General features: G+C 39.1%; 1 protein-coding gene across 1 annotated transcript in view; it reads right to left on the bottom strand.

The window, feature by feature from the left end:
* Nucleotides 1–16,535, bottom strand: part of LOC138057858 (uncharacterized) — a 30,704-nt gene extending 14,169 nt beyond the window's left edge. Inside the window, exons 1-2 of the mRNA XM_068903771.1 lie at nucleotides 16,491–16,535; nucleotides 902–1,681 (exon numbers count right to left, since the gene is read on the bottom strand). Coding sequence (XP_068759872.1) covers nucleotides 902–1,681; nucleotides 16,491–16,504 — 794 coding nt within the window. The 5' untranslated portion in view covers nucleotides 16,505–16,535. The remainder of the gene's footprint in view (nucleotides 1–901; nucleotides 1,682–16,490) is intronic.
* Nucleotides 16,536–16,827: the final 292 nt, after the last annotated feature.

Here is a 16,827-nt window from a genome sequence, read left to right as displayed (position 1 = left end):
GGCAACCCAGTGTACCCTCACGGAGGGTCTAGTTGTACTTCACTTGAAGAATTTTAACAACTGAAACAAATAATAAATTACGACGTTTTGACCGCACTATACGGTCAAAAATGAACTAATTTAAAAGATTAGTACTTGCTAACGTTTCAGTTTAATTAGGTTTTTCTCGGCATTTTTTACTATTCATTTATTTCATTCATGATATTTAAACTGAGATTCTTTTACGCTTTTTACTTTTGTATACACGCCCATTTTTTTCCTTACCACCTACTTGATAACAACCAAACAGTCACTGCGGTAGAAACGTATACTTCAGCGAGTATTGAAAGGTTCTTTTTAATATAATTAGCAAATGATTTGAATCCAGGGGTCAGACCAAGACTTGATGAAATAAGATCGTCCGGGTGAATATAGTCCTGAGAGTCAATCAAATTTACTTGGTTGGTGCCTTTCTTGCTGGTTTCCAACAGTTTGCAAAACAGATTGAATATAATTTTGACTTTTTCACACAAAAGGTATTCAAAGACTTTTTATCCTCTAATTTTGTTATGATTTTCTCGCATTTTGTTATAGTTACAATTAATTAGTAAGAGGATAGACCAATTTCGATATATTAAAATTCAGTCGAAAACAAAAGGCACCATCTCGAGGCTCTGGGGAATAAACTCATACAAATCCTTATATTTACTCCCCAGAGCCTCGTGATGATGTCTTTTGTTTAGGACTGAATTTTAATTTATCGAAATTGGTCTATTTCGTGTCGTACAATTCAGGGGTAATCGTGCTGGTAATTTTAAATCGGCCTTGCACGCAAATCGCTCGCAGCGATTACTCCTTGAATTGTACTCCACTCAGTCCTATTATTAATACTTATTATTGGTAATTGAGATGTGCCACTTGCCTCGTGAGTTGCTGCTTCCATTGTTTTATCTCCTCTGTACTGCAGCGATGCACTGTGGGCTTTTCTGCATTCCCGACCGAAGACACTAAATTGGGTTCGCCTGGCAGGGCACCAGGAAGTAGAATTGGCGCCTGTGGTGCTGCATATCCATCACCTTGTTCCTGCACAGGCGAGCATGTGACATCTTCTTGGATGGGAAAGGGCAGAGCTTCCCTTGCAGCTGTCCTATCCGGGCGACAGCTGCCTCCATTAGCTTGATCAAGGCAACCCATTTCACATGCCTGCCATGCACGTTCTACTCTGTGGATGCTTAATTCATTGACCTCTTCAGCAACAGGCTCCTCTTCATGGTTTCCAGGTAACCCGTTGATCTGCTGCGCACCTTCACCAGAAGGAACTCTGGAAACATACTCTGAAGCTGCGCACCAATTTGGGATGACCTGCTGTACGTCAAGGCCCATAACAGGATAGTTCCTTCCACTGGCTTGCTCAATGGTCATGTCAGTCAGCTGCCGGTCGCCCGTTGCTCCACCTCTCTCAGCAGAGCCACTCTGATCAAGTCCGTTGTTTGGTCCACCAGTCGGTTCACTGGGTTGATTCGATTGGCTCGACCCTGGAGTCTGCACAGTTCCTCCCACAACAGCGTCGCTCAGCCCGTTGGCTTGGTTAGCACCTGCCCCCATAAGCTGGCTCTGTTCGGTCGCCTGCCAAGTGCCACCGTCACCCCTGCCGTCACCAGAGTAAATTGAGTCCGCGGCAGCATTTGCAAGATCTGAATGACTGTGAAATAAAAAGGCACCTTTTAGACTAAAGTAATTGAGACTTGATGTATTGTAGTATGAAAAGTTATGCATTATTCATTATTATTATTATTATTATTATTATTATTATTATTATAATAATTATGATTATTATTATTGTTATTGTTATTGTTATTGTTATTGTTATTGTTATTGTTACTATTATTATTATTATTATTATTATAGAGTGATTTTACTTGACCCGTAAAACAGAGAATAATAGTTATTGTGTAACACTACCTCCTAATTAGACCTATTGTTTTTCTGTTACTCAGACTATTTACACGCTATTTACACATTTATCGCTTGTCTGGCCAGAAGTTTCTGTTCACTTTCGTTGTGGTTTCACGGTCTTTTGCATTTGAGCTTGAAGACTCAAGTCAGATCCGCGTGTCCGATCCTAAGATTCTCCATATTGGCATCAACTATAATGTCTAATTCTATATGCTTGGTTCTTTAAGAACTTTTGACTAATTTGCTTGTGGTGAAAGTGTGCAGTCCTTAATTAACTCTGTAGTTACTCCAAGTCCCTCAGTGGAAATCGTGAGTTAACAAACTAAATGACACGAGTCCGCGCCGGTAGCGTCTCAACGGGTGAGATCTCAGTTTAGAAATAACAACCAGACCGAGAGTGCTCGCACCCGGTCTCCCTCGCATAGGATTGTTTTGTTCTTTTCCACAGAAATAATTGAAGACGAAGAGAGAAAACCGTTGTTTAGTCCAAGATCTCTAAATTTTCTAATATTTAAGGGTAGTTACCCTATACTCAGAAGGACCTCCTAAGGAATATATTCAAGATAAAAAAAAATAACCACGAAATTATCACCAAGTTACTATGGCATACTGAAATACGAAGAGATTTCCAATAATCATCATGTGACAAAACTACTCTTAGAATTTATAAAAAAATTTCCTAACACCACGTTACTACTACTAGATGCTGTCCGCGTCACTAAAACTGGAAGCGACTACAGCATTCATAAATTCTACGCCTTAAAATTATCGCCTTTGCCACGATGACACGACTTGCGCTCTGGTTTAATTAAAAATTAAAAACTAAACTTGATAATCTATAAGACCTTAGGTGTAGAGTTAGTTCATTGCGATGGGGTTCACGAAAATCGACAGTAATTTTTACCTGAAGCTGGCCATACTCAGCTTCCAATGAATGATTTGCAATTTGTAATCAAAGTGAAATTGTTAAGACTCTTTGAATTATGATTCCTACCCGCTTCTTACGACTCGTATCATCTGCTTCCACTGCCTCTTTTGACTTTGTGATCTATACACGTAGAGAGAATTTGGAGTTCAAACTACCACCTGATTGGTCTGAAATCAGCGGATACAAACCAATGCAGATACAGGACCAATTAGTCCTTATTATACTAAACCTTCACGGACGATCTCCTTCAAGGAGTTCAAATTATCTCAGTGCCAAACGGCTGATGTCGTATAAGATTGGTTTTCGGTTTGGTGATCGTTGTTAGTAAGCTGTTCCTCGAATTTGTTAAAATGTGGGATTCTCTTGTCGGCATCCACCATAGCAATTTCTTAGTCTGGGATTTTCTTGTTATCTGAGCACGCACCCGAAAGCAACCGACACGAGCACTTTCAACATTATTTATCTTCTAAAATTTGAACTGATGATCTTACCGGGTTTGTACTTATTTCGCTTTAGTTGGGCAAGTTTTAATCCTTTATTTTTCATTGGCTGTGCTACCTCCATATTGGTGCTTTAATTTTTTTTATCTGGTGGTCGAAAAAAAAAACAACAAAGACTTCTAAATCGTGTTTTTATAACTGTTGTGAAGCCTGAGGAATGTTGGAAAATCAGTTCGGCCCCAAAAAGGTTGTAAATCGTTTCAAACCTTTCACCCATTTTGCAAAATGTGTTCCCACGGCTGTGTGATAAATTTCCAGCTTTTGTCAAGTAATCCTAAACTCAATAATTTGCGTGTGCGTATTGTAGAATCATATTTTCATAACCAGCTCGTGTGAAGAGACAGGGAGAGAGAATGTCAATCCCTGCAGTAAAATATTTTCTCAATCCCATCACAGGAGAATACTCCCCTTACCATTGTTATGAGCAAGATAAAATAAAATCAGGATGATGGGGGTGCAAACCAGAGTTATCGTATGATCGAAAGACTGAAAATCGACTGCAAACCTACTAGGTCTCTCCGCTGTGGTAAAACTAATATGCCATCGATCTCTTTGGTAATGAAATCACCTTCGATCACTCAGAATCGCCTAGAATTACATTTACTACTGAATTAAAGCATAAAGGAATCTTCTATTTCCTCTTAATCAGCGAAAATATGCGAATAGGAGTTTTGCAAGTTTAATGCTGTCAGTTACACTTAAAAGAACAGTTTAGAAGTGATCACAGCGTTGTAATAGTGGCTAGCTTAAGAATAGCGATATTTCGTGTTTACAAACATTGACGTCACAATTCTTTTGATATTCAAATTTGCCAACACGGAACAAAAGAAGTCATTGTTTCAACATCCAATTAGGTTCTGGTTGGCATATTAATAACAATAGATGACGTCACGAGAAACATCGCTATACAGTAGATGCCTAATTCCCATCGAAAACAGCAGTCTTGATCGAACAAGCATATCAACTCACCACAACTAACTGAAACAACACAACTAACACACCTACAGTTTCAGTACGCGCCGAAAGATTTTTAGCGTGATGACTATCAATTATAAAGAAAAATGAGATCCACAGAATTTGAAAAGCTGACAGTCTGTAAAATGTGAAGGCGTGCATTTTCTGAAATGGGGAGAGGACAAAACGAGGAGCTCTACTCCATGGAGTACCCCTAAAAATCATTTATTGGTCAAATTAAATACTTTGTCAACATGGCGAGGTATTGAGATGTACATACATTTATTTCCAGCTTTCCAGCTCATCGATTGTTACAGTTCGATGCAGTTCAAATTTGGCAGCCATGTTGAAGTTTCGAAGGTATTTCGTGTATACAATATTATAGTGTATTTTTAGACAAATAGTCATACAAATCGTATACCCCTACATACCCATTCAGGCCTGTGTGTTCCCATATATACCCTTATGAAATGGAATGGAAACTTTATTTGTACTCGGTAATTTCATCAGTATAAACACTGTACACTACAGGGCATACTATAGGCATACATACACGGGTCTATATGGGTATACAAGAGTAAATATTTGTCTACTACAAAAAAATTAAATACACTACAATAAGGGATACATAAATTACCTATGAAATTTCTTAAGATGGCGGCCAATTCGTGAACTGCATCAAACTGTAACAATCGGAGCTGAGAGCTGGAAAGCTCGAAATAAATAAAGGCATGTGCATCTAAATGCCTCACCATGTTGATAAAGTATTTAATTTTACCAATTTATGATTTTAGGAGTACTCCATTTAGGTACTACATAGTGTACTCCATGGAGTAGGGCTCCGCGTTTTGTCCTCTCCCTCTGAAATGTGTGTACACCACAAGAATAATAACTCTTACCTGTAAAATTTTGCCATATTCTCCCTGTGGATAATTCTAGGTCTTCGAATGCTCTTAATTTTACGAATCGGTTGAAGATAGTTCAAATCTCGCCGAAGATATTTCAGCCCTGAGGGGCTCCACAACTTGCGCGATACTCGCGCCTTTCACTTTTTTATCCGGCTGTACTCAAGTACTCTTGAGTCCTTCAAGGGTATACGTTGCGTGCCATTTATATAAACCCCTTGAAGACATCATTGCAATACTTTGGTCAGATTGGTTGTTTATAATACTGCTTTGAATTGTTTCCGCTCAGCATTGTTTTCTAGCTCTGAAGCCCTCAGGACATAAAATTGTGTGAAAAATGCAGAGGCCACACAGTGTCCCTGTCAGTTTGCATCCAGTTTTCCCACGCTATTCTTTAACGGAAACCGCAAAAGTTCAATTTTCCGAATGTTGGAATGCTTGCTCATTAGTCATCATTCCGCTTCCACGCCCGAAAGATGTGATTAATAACTCCAGGGTCGTCGCAGAGAAGGAAATAAACAGCAACAATTTAGAATCGGGAGAAATCAACGATTTAGGATACGGAGATCTGTTCGAGCTTTTACACTCATGGCTAAGATGTACGAGGAATGAAATCGATCGATCAGAGCGTAAACAAGCGGATACATGCATTTGCATACCTTCATGGATGATCTCCTTCAAGAAATTGTTCTTAGTGTCTTGGAAGACTTATTTTCGGTTTCCGTGGTGATAGTTGTTTTAAAATGCGCGTTCCTCCAGCTAGTTAATTCAAATGTGGGAGACACGTTTCTATGGGGCGCCAAATGTAAAAATATTATTTACGCTATATTTTTCAATATTTTGTGTTCTATAACACATTTAAAAGAGACGTTTGCAATTTTGAATTGATTTTTGAATCGCGAGCCACGCAATATTGCATCCCGGCCGTCAGTATAAAGGGAGACTGTGGACTGCGGACCAGGTATTTTGCAGACCAGGCACAAAACGAGGACTGAGTACAACTAAACTGTGATTAGAATTCGAGAAATCTGAAGAAATTTGAAAAACGTCAGAGGGAGATGCCCTAGTGATACTTCAGACATAGCTCTGTTTACTTATTCGCAAAATAACTGTTTTGCTGGGATTGATACAACTTTTTGTTCACCTCAATGTCGAAGGGGCCGTCTGTAAACAGCACTCGACCGATACAATAGACATTATTTGAATAGGGTAACAAGTGACAGTAAGCTAAAGGCTACTGATAAATTTGTGCATGGCCCTATATAAAGTTAATTAATGCTACTGATGCTGTCTCCCCCCTTGAGATTGATAATGTAAAACGATGTAAAATTATTTACAAGAATAATTACAATATACAATATATACACATATCACTATCGAATAAGAAAAATATAAGAACTTTAAAAATTATAAAAGCATGGTTGCCTTCAGTATGCTCACTTAAAAATTGAGAGTAAAACATCCTCATAAAACATGACACAGATTCTTGACTTCTGAGATTAATGTTAACAGTGTTCCATTGCTTGAACGTTCGTACTACAAAGCTGCGCCCCCCTTCCCTTTCTCGTTTGTATTTGGGGGTAACAAGGTTAAGGTTACTATGGCGCGTGACTCTGTTGTGACGATCGCTGTTTCGGATTTGCAAAGTATGTATGAATTCTGGGACAGTGTAATTATTTATTTTTTGAAACATTAATGTGTTACGCTTTATAGCACTCTCTTTATAGAAGGGCGACCAGTTTAATCTACTAAAAAGAGAAACTGAAGGTGTCTCTCTGTCTGCATTTAGAATAATTCTGGCAGCCCTCTTCTGTAATCTTAAAATTAACTGCTTGCAACTATTACTACAGTTATCCCACATCATACTGCCATACATCAAAATGGGCTTAACTAAGCTATGAGAGCATATCTCTCGTTGTGCCCGCTTAAGGTAGGGACTAATATGTTTCAGCAGTCCTAGGCGTTTTGAAAGCTTCTTTGAGAGCTCCTCAACATGACATTCATAGCTCATTTCCGAGTCCAGTGTCACACCTAAAAGCTTGTGGGATTTGACACTGTTTATATCTACACTGCCTATCTTGAGCTGGAGACTTAGATCTTCACCAGAGTCATTGACTTTGCTGGGTATTCTTCTACTTGTAACAAGCATTGATTTAGTTTTCTTTACATTTATGAACATATTATTTTGTACTGACCATTCGTTGAGAGAATCCAAGTCACTACTATAATGAGCATTCAATGAGATAGTGGTGTCGTCTGCCAAGATATCAATAGAGGAGTTCTGTAGATGGATCGGTAAATCATTAACAAACTAAAAGAATAGGATGGGCCCCAATACCGAACCCTGGGGTACACCTTGCTTGACTACGAGTCGTGCGGATGATTGTCCATCGAGAGCAACAAACTGGAAACGATCCGAGAGATAAGATGTGAACCAGGAAAGTGCGGTGTCGCTACAGTAGCTCTGTATAGTTCGAACTTCTTCAAGAGAAGACCATGGTCTACCACGTCGAAGGCCTTCTTAAAATCGACGAATACTAATTCAGTAACCTCGTCTCAGTCAAGGCTGTGTAAAATCTGATCCGTGAGATTGATCAGGGCCGTCTCGGTAGAGTATGCTTTGCGAAAAGCAGACTGTAAACGGTAGATAAGTCCATTTTGAACTGGGTAGTCCATGTACGCATGCGAGTAATTGTCCTTGTAATCACGGGAACCATCCTTGTGGAGGGGAGTAACACGTGCAATTTTCCATTTGCTTGGCAAATAGCCTTTTTCCAAGGACAAGTTGAACAACCTTATCAAGGGCTGACACAGACCAGGTGCGATCAGTTTGAGCAATCTTACACTTACGCCATCAGGGCCTGTAGCTTTACCGTTAGGCAAACTCTCAATCAAGCGTAAAGTTTGTTACGCTGTAATAGCTGGGATGTTGAATTGAGTAATGTACTTATCAAGTCTGGAGGAGACAAAATACTCCAATTTGCTAGTGTCCAAATCCGCTGTTAAGAGATTTGCACGCAATTCACTAGCAACGTTCGCAAAAAACTCGTTGAACATGTAAAATAAAATAAATTACATTGTTTCTGTCTTACGCGAGAACTATCTTGGACAATATTACAAAGTGTATTGCAAATATTTGCTAGAAAATGTAGAAGTGGCAAAGAAACGTTCCGTGGGTTGCTTTTTTTGCAAAATTTTCTGTACTTCAGAAAATCTCAATTTAAAAAAATTAAAGACAGCACTGGGATCCCGCATTATCAAAAACAATCATGAAAAAATGACTGAGAGAAGTGCCGTAACGGCCGGCGCCCTGCTTGCTCCTTATTTGTTTCCTCAATGACTATAATGTCTAATTCTATATGTTTCCTGACCAATTTTCTTGTGGCGAAACTGTGCGGCCCTTAGATGTGTAGTTGCTCCAAGTTCTCAGTCGAAATCGCTAGTTTACAAACTAAATGACACGAGTAATCTGTCCGCGCAGGTAGTGTTTCGACTTCAAGGGTGAGATCGCGGTGAGAAATAACACTCAAAATGTCACAGACCGACAGCGCTTGTACGCGGTTTCCCTCGCATAGGACTTTTTTGTTCTTTTCCAGAGAAATTGATCATGAAAGCGAAGACCCAAACCGTTGTTTAATCCAAAATCTCTAAATTTTCTAGTGTTAAGGATAGTGACCCTATACTCAGAAGGATCTCCTAAGGAATACATTCAGATAAAAAAAAATAACCACGTAACTATAACCAAGTTAATATGGCATACTGAAATACAAAAAGATTTCAAATAATCATGACAAAACTACTTCTTAGAATTAACTAAAAAGTTCCTAACACCACGTCCACTTGGAATACTAGACGCTGTCCGCTGATCAGTCACTGAAACGGGAAGCGATTACAGCATACATAAATTCGACGCCTTAACATTTTGGCCTTGACATGAGTTGCGCTCTGGTTTAATTTCAAATTGAAAAATAAACTTGATAGTCTATACTGAATACCATATGTCTATTTTAGTTCATTGTGACAGGGTCCACGAAAATGAACAGTAGTTCCTACCTGAAGCTGGCCATACTCTTCCAATGAATGATTTGCAATTGGCAATCAAAGTTAAATTGTTAAGACTCTTTGACTTATGATTCTTACCCGCTTCTTAAATATCCCTCTCCGGTCATCCTCCAGCTGTGTCCTTCAAACGGTTTAGGGTTTAATTTGGCGTAGGATTTGCCTTATTAAGTAAACCTCAACGAAAGTTCCCCAGAGCATAGTACTTGGGGTGACGAATCTAAAATTACTCGTACGTAAGGAAACAATATTCCCAGGAGCATCTCGAATTACATCGACTCATTGTTTCTCAAATCATGTCTGACGTCACGATCTCTGCGTACGTTATGCAATAAAATGGCGTCGAAAATCGCTTCCCGTTTCAGTGACTGAGCGGACAGCATCTAGTATTCCAAGTTAACGTGGTGTTAGGAACTTTTTAGTAAATTCTAAGAAGTAGTTAATTTTGTCATGATTATTGGAAATCTTTCTGTATTTCAGAACTCTAAGATATACATGTAGAGAGAATTTAATGTTCAAACTACGACCTGATTTGTATTTTGTGTTGATATTATATTCGTCAAGCGGCAACTTTCTAAATTTAGCCCATGGGAGCTTCTCCTGCATGTGCCAGGTTCCTTGGCTGAACTTCATAAAAATGCGAAACCAACTGGAAAGAATAACACACATTTAGTCAACCGTGTAGGGTCATTGAAGTGGAAGGTATAACAACTGTCAATATTGTTTTGACACACTGAGTACTGAAGTTGACCGAAAGCTGTCCTATTAATTCTGATCGACAGGATATCGCGATCATGATTCGTTCCGTAAAGAGGTGTGATGATCATTGCAACGTTAATTTTTAACAATCTTCCGTATTTTGTACGAAAGATGGGAAAACCATATTGACTGAAGAATTGATCGAGCCACTCTATGACCCTCTATGCTTTGTCAGTTCCCTGATTCGTGGTTTGATATGCACTACTACAAAGTAACAATACCAGAGAATTATTTTAGTCGGAAACTACTTGTTACGAGAAATATATATATATATTTAACCACATATGTAACAATATTTTGGTTTTATTATCGTTTACTGCGATAACAATCATGGTTTTGAGATCCATCAATCCACATAGTTCCTACATTAATTTATTTATTATTATTATTGGTTGTCTCTCGATAAACGAGGAAGACTTTACGTTGCGCTCCAAAAATGAGAGTAAAATAATGTCAACGGTGTGAACGCATGTGACAGAAGGGATTCCATGCGAAATCTGCAATGGACTCTGTGCCTCCGACATTAATATACACTCCTTATTTGTTTCGTCAATAAATAATAATGTCTAATTCTATGTGCTTCGTTCTTTAAGATCTTTTGACTAATTTGCTTGTTGTGAAACTGTGCGGCCCTTAAATCTGTAGTTGTTCCAAGTTCTTAGTCGAAATCTTTAGGTTACAAACTAAATGACACGAGTTATCTGTCCGCGCCGGTAGTGTCTCGACTTCACGGGTGAGATCGCAGTAAGAAATAACACTCAATGACACGGCTGACAGCGCGGCTTGTATGCGGTCACCATCGCATAGGATTGTTTTGTTCCTTTCCAGAGAAAATGCAGACGAACCCCCAAACCGTTGTTTGATCTATTTAATCCAAAATCTCTAAATATCTGAAAATTTCTAATGTTCAAGGGTAGTGACCCTATGCTCAGAAGGACGTCCTAACGAATATATTCAGCTAACTAAAAAAAATCAATCACGAAATTATCACCAATATACTATTAATGGCATGCTAAAAGACGAAGACGAAGAGATTTCTAATAATCAAGACCAAACTACTACTACACTTAGGATCTGTTAACAAGTTCGTAACACCACGTTAACTTGGAAACCAGATGCTGTCTTCACTGAAACTGGAAGCGACAACAGCATACATAAAGTCGACACCTTAAAATTTTGGCCTTTGCCACGCTGACATGACTTGCGCTCTGGTTTAATTTAAAATTGAAAAACAAACTTGATGATCTATAATATCTTAGGTCTACATTTAGTTCACTGTCATATGGTCCACGAAAATCGACAGCTCCTACCTGAACATGGCTAAACTCTTCCAATGAATGACATGCAATTGCATTCTTAGCAACGCGCGAAAAATCCGTCTGTGGGCCCTTAAATTCTATAGTATTTCTTCATGACGTAAAAGTGTCCCTTTAAATATTAAAGCTGTAGATTGACCACAAGACGCGGACAGTTTCATTAGCCGTGTTTATACTAGAGAGATATAAAGCACTCTAGGCAATTTAATTTAATGCGTCTTTTAGCTCGTCATTTAATTTGTCCCGTATAAAATTAAAGACCGGCGATAGACGCATTATGCATCTTTGGTAACGTAAACATCTTCGGGTTTGGGGTTTGGCAATAGTAGAGTTGTAGTATACACATAGTCAGTGCACCGAATAAGAAATTAGCATGTTCAGTTTGTATAATATTCTATTGATGTTGCTGGAGAAAATTAAACATATTTAAAGTTTTCCGCTACACTATAATAAATCTTTCATATAATAAAATTATTGCTGGGTAAAAGGAAAGAATTAGCAATCAATAGTAAATTAATTAATTGGGTTAGGGTTAGGGTTAGGGTCGTTACTAAGCAACCATTTGTTTATGATGATGATGAACAAAAGTTCTGCACGCCCTGCACGTGCGTTTTACATTTTGATACATTCCTTGGCCTTTCGTGTCTTGATTATACGTACGTAACGTTAACAAAGAAGTTGCAAAAGTCTACATCTGCCTATTCACCTGCACAGCAATACGAGCAGTACATCTTGAGTTAGTGGAGGATCAAACAGCCAGTGCATTTTTGAGAGCCTTCAAAAGATTTGCAAGTAGAAGAGGGATCCCAGAATGCATAATTTCAGATAACGCGAAAACATTTAAAGCAGGTTCACAAGATCTACAGGCCCTCAAAACACAAGTGATAGAAGCAGCCGAGTCTCAAAGGTTCCTCGCTGACCATGGCATCAAATGGAAATTTATAACAGAAAGAGCGCCCTGGTGGGGAGGCTTCTATGAGCGACTAAGAGGACTAGTCAAAAGAAGGCTGAAAATAATGATTAGAAACACGTCTCTGAACGCTATAGAATTACAAACCTTACTTACAGAAATCGAAGCTACGCTAAATAGTCGCCCACTTACTTATCCATATACAGACATCAATGACGGTCCACCTCTTACCCCATCCCATTTCCTCTGCGGACACAGACCTCTAACACTACCGGATACAGAAGAAGACTGCAACTACATCCCTCTGGATTCGGCCAAAGATTTAACAAGACGAGCGAAATACTACCAGAAAATAATGCAAGCTTTCTGGAAACAATGGCAAAGGGAATACTTAACCGGTCTCAGGGAACAACATTCATCGCAGAAGAACAAAAACATATCGGGAGAGCGAGTGGCTCGAGGTAAGGTTGTCTTGATACATGACGAAACACCGCGAAATCAGTGGAAACTCGGAGTCATCATTCAACTACATCAGGGGAAGGATGAGTTGGTGCGCTCTGTCACTCTAAGACCAGCAAAGGGAAACCTAATCTCGAGACCTATTGAGAAGCTTTACCCTCTTGAAGTGTTATCCGAGGAAGGTAACCTGCAAGACTCTAAAGAGAAATTTAAGAACCCTGAAGAAATAAGGTCGACAAGCTAAAAACGAACACAACGAGCTAGTGCTCAACGAGCTGCGCTGAAAATAAAGGAACTCTCTAGACTTAATGAACTTTAAATACTACTACCTTACAATTTTGCAAATCTCTATAATCGACATTATATTGCGGGCCCGGGAAAGTGTAATGAAATCAGTACATTAAAGGTAAATTATGTACGTGTAATCAGTCACATTATGTACGTCACTAATCAGATACAAAAAGCCTTCACTGAATGGAATAAACACAAGATCATAAACACTTCAATCTGATTGATATCTCCGAAAGTACCTACTAATTCAAAGAGGTTTAAGATTACGCAGGAAATGTAGATCTTAACAAGTGTTATTGAAATCCTAAAAGAAAATTGGGGGTAACCACGAATTTTCCAAAGATAATTCGTGAATAATATTTGTAAACAACATTAAAGTACAAAGTAATGTATGGCGTTCTTTCTCAAAGTGAAACTTAATCATCTCTCAAAAATGCATGGTTACCCCCAAGATTCTTTTTGGATACCAAGAGTACTTACTAAGATCTACTTACTCCGAAAGTTTTAAACTGCGCAAAAATATCACTGTATTAGTAAACATCACCGATAGGAAACCCGAGTATATCGAGATGCGCAAAACGTATGCGCAATAACAATAGTAGGCAACGTCCTTAAATACCAAAATGTGAAGAGATTTCCAATAATCGCGACTAAACTACTACTTGCCGTGCACCGGTGGCTCAGTTGGTTGAGCATCGGGCTGCCATGCGAGATTTTTAAGTCTTCTCGGATAAAGAAAGACTGTAAACCGGAGGTTCCGTCTCATTGCCCTTGTTGGAAATTAAGTAAGTGGGACGTTAAAGAACCCACTCACTATTCGATAAGTGTAGGAGACGTAGTTCTCGGTGTTGTGGTCTGACCTTATCTGGACTTGGGAATCTTTCACTTCCTAAAATAAATTGTAAACTGCTTAACAAGCAGTCTGGCTTAAGTCCCCAATAAAGCATTGTAAATTAGTCCTGAAAAGCCCCGAGAGGAGAGACTAATAGCTTTAATTCTCTTCACTTCACTTCACTTCACTTCTCTTCATACGTTTGGCGCCTTAAACTTTTCCCTTTGCCACACTGAGGACGACCTACGCTCTGGGTGAATTAAAAAGCTGAATTTAAAAGAAAAAAAGATAATCTATAATAACTTAGGTCTACATTTTATTCATTGTGATAGGGAGAGAGAAATCGAGCGAACGAATCCTGTTATCGGAAACATTGAGTTTGTGATTTCTTCAAATAGAAAATTACCCTGTCTAAAACGGGATGTACTAACGCCTTACGGAGTCACAAGAATACGAATATTACCATACAGAAAGTTTGCTCCGTTGGAGCCGTTCTTTATAGGATTATTAGTTGACATTTTCAGTTGAATGGCGAGCATGTGCTAGTAGAAAACTTTACATAAAACTAGTTGAAAAACAACTGGTAGATCCTGTAGACTTAATACTTTTCTCATGGATCCTTAAACCTAAAAAAAAGAAAACGAACCTGCGGTGCCAAACTCAAGTCCGGGAAACCGCACAATTCTGGTAATAGAAGTTGTGTATTCTCAGCGTCAAAAACATCATTTTTAACGACACATGATTACATTTTGGCAGGGTATTTCGAAGTCAACCGCCGAACAAACGTCGGTGCCTGGATACTGATATTTCGCGTGATCCGTTGCCTGTTTTTATTACTGTTCTAACCAGAGCATGTGCAGTGCTGAGGTTTTCTCTTTTTTTTTTTTTTATCTTAAACTTTTAAATTTTAATACATAACAAAAAAACAAGCAAAACAATACCACAACAAATACTACACTAGTTGGAAATTAAAATAGCCAACCGAACCGTAGAAATATCGTACAGCTAGAGGTTCGCGGACTCACGCACACGAGGCATCTCTGTAGAATGTTTATTTTTAAGCACAGTTTTAAATACTTGGAAACAATAGGATTCGTTTTCCTTGGCTGCAAAATAGATATAAAATTGAGCAACAATCAAGCAAAAATTGAAAATGTGAAAGGATTGTTTCTCAGGGTGGTGTACATAAATTTTATCTGTGTTCTTTAAAGGCTACGGTGGGTGAGTTGCTAGAGTTCCACCAGGAGGACGTGCGGCATTCCACGTGCACTAACAAATGCTATTAAAGGCCGTGCAAACGCTCGCAACAAGACGCAACATTGTTGGGCGCAACAATGTTGTCTGTTGTTGCGCGATGTTAGCCGATGTGTGCAAACGCTCGCAACAAGGCACAACATGTTGGGTCTTTAGATGAGAATACAAAAGACTCTGGGACGTTTTCCATCTGCGACGCCATGTTGATTTCTTGTTCGCATGTATTTGTATGGATACGTGGCATGTAGTGCGCGAGCGCCGGCGCAACATTGTTGAATGTGCTGTGCAAACGAGCGCAACATTGTTGGACCATGCTTCGATGACCGCGAAACAATAGAAATGTTGGCACTTGTTGGCTATGAAGTTTCACCAGGTTCAGACTTCATCCAACAACTTCCAACAAGTCGCAACAACACGCAACAACACATAACCTGGTGTGCAATCGCTCGCAATATGTTGGCCCCAACAACGTTGGGATCGTTTGCAAGGGCCTTAAAGTCTGCCTATCACCGCATGCTTTGCATTCGTCACAGTCAATAATTTTGGTGCTAGGATTTACATATTATGATTATGTTAAATCAGTAGCGGAAACCAGCTATTGGTAGCAATTATTCATGACTCGTTACGTCATCCATGGGTCATTGACACCTTATACCTAATACCTTTTTTTGTACCGTGGTTGCTAAATATCACTATCAATGACCACATCATACCTTTTAATAACTCGAAAATACTAGGAAGCTGGAATTCATTTGCTTTTTCTTTGTCTGTGCATGCATGTGTTAAATATCTGACAGCTAGGTGAGCGTAAATCTTACGGTATCGAACAGGCTTGCTTGCAATATCGCTAAAGGCGATTCATTTCACAGCTGTAGTAGAGAAATACGGACCTTCGGAATGTATTTGGTCTGAGCGCAAATTTAAAAAAGAGGGATCTCCATAAGTTGAAAACCTGATAATCAGCGAAGCGACACGTCATTTGAACAAGTCAACTAGGAAAATTTGGGCAAGTTGCTCAAAACTAAAAATCGGCCGAACATTTTCACTTACTAGGTTTTTGCTTCCAGCCCTTGAATTGAAACATAGACCAGGAAAAGGGAGGTTTTATGCTTGATTTCAAAAATCTGTTTATTTTTTTCCCCAAGTTTCTCGATTTGAACCTCAGCAGACGTGAATTTCAAGACATTAAAGCCTGTCATCGTTTTAAGCCGGAAGGATTCAGTGCTTTTTGAGACCAGGGCCCAGTTGTTCAAACGATGGATAGCGCTATCCAGCGGATAAACACTAGCAAAACCAATAGAGTTATCCAATGGATAGTGATTTATCCAGTGGATAGCGTTATCCACCCTTCGAACAACTGGGGCCGGGAGAATAGAAAATTGTCCTACCTTGACAACTCCATGAATAATCTGCAAGTGCTCTTGATCAGTATAAATCGGAATCAACGTCTTGTTTGTCGTTCTTTGGAGATGGTTCAAATCTGCTTGTTGGTATAACAGTTTTCAGGGGCTCCACAACGAGCTCACCTTTCTGTGATACGGAAACCCTCTGCTGAAACACACATGTACAACCAAAGCAGATAAACAGCTTTTTGTGATCTGATTGGCCGAGCCCTACAATAGGATGGTGGATTTGTGGCGGAAACACACTTTGCATGACTTTTGTCTGATTGGTTGTGTAAAGATGACATGAGGAAAATTAATTTTCCTGTCGTCAACTTTTTAT

Source organism: Montipora capricornis, chromosome 7, assembly GCF_036669925.1.
Source record: "Montipora capricornis isolate CH-2021 chromosome 7, ASM3666992v2, whole genome shotgun sequence".
NCBI classification, from domain to species: Eukaryota; Metazoa; Cnidaria; class Anthozoa; order Scleractinia; family Acroporidae; genus Montipora; species Montipora capricornis.
Note: the sequence above shows the minus strand (reverse complement) of the source record. Positions and strands in the feature narration are given on the sequence as shown.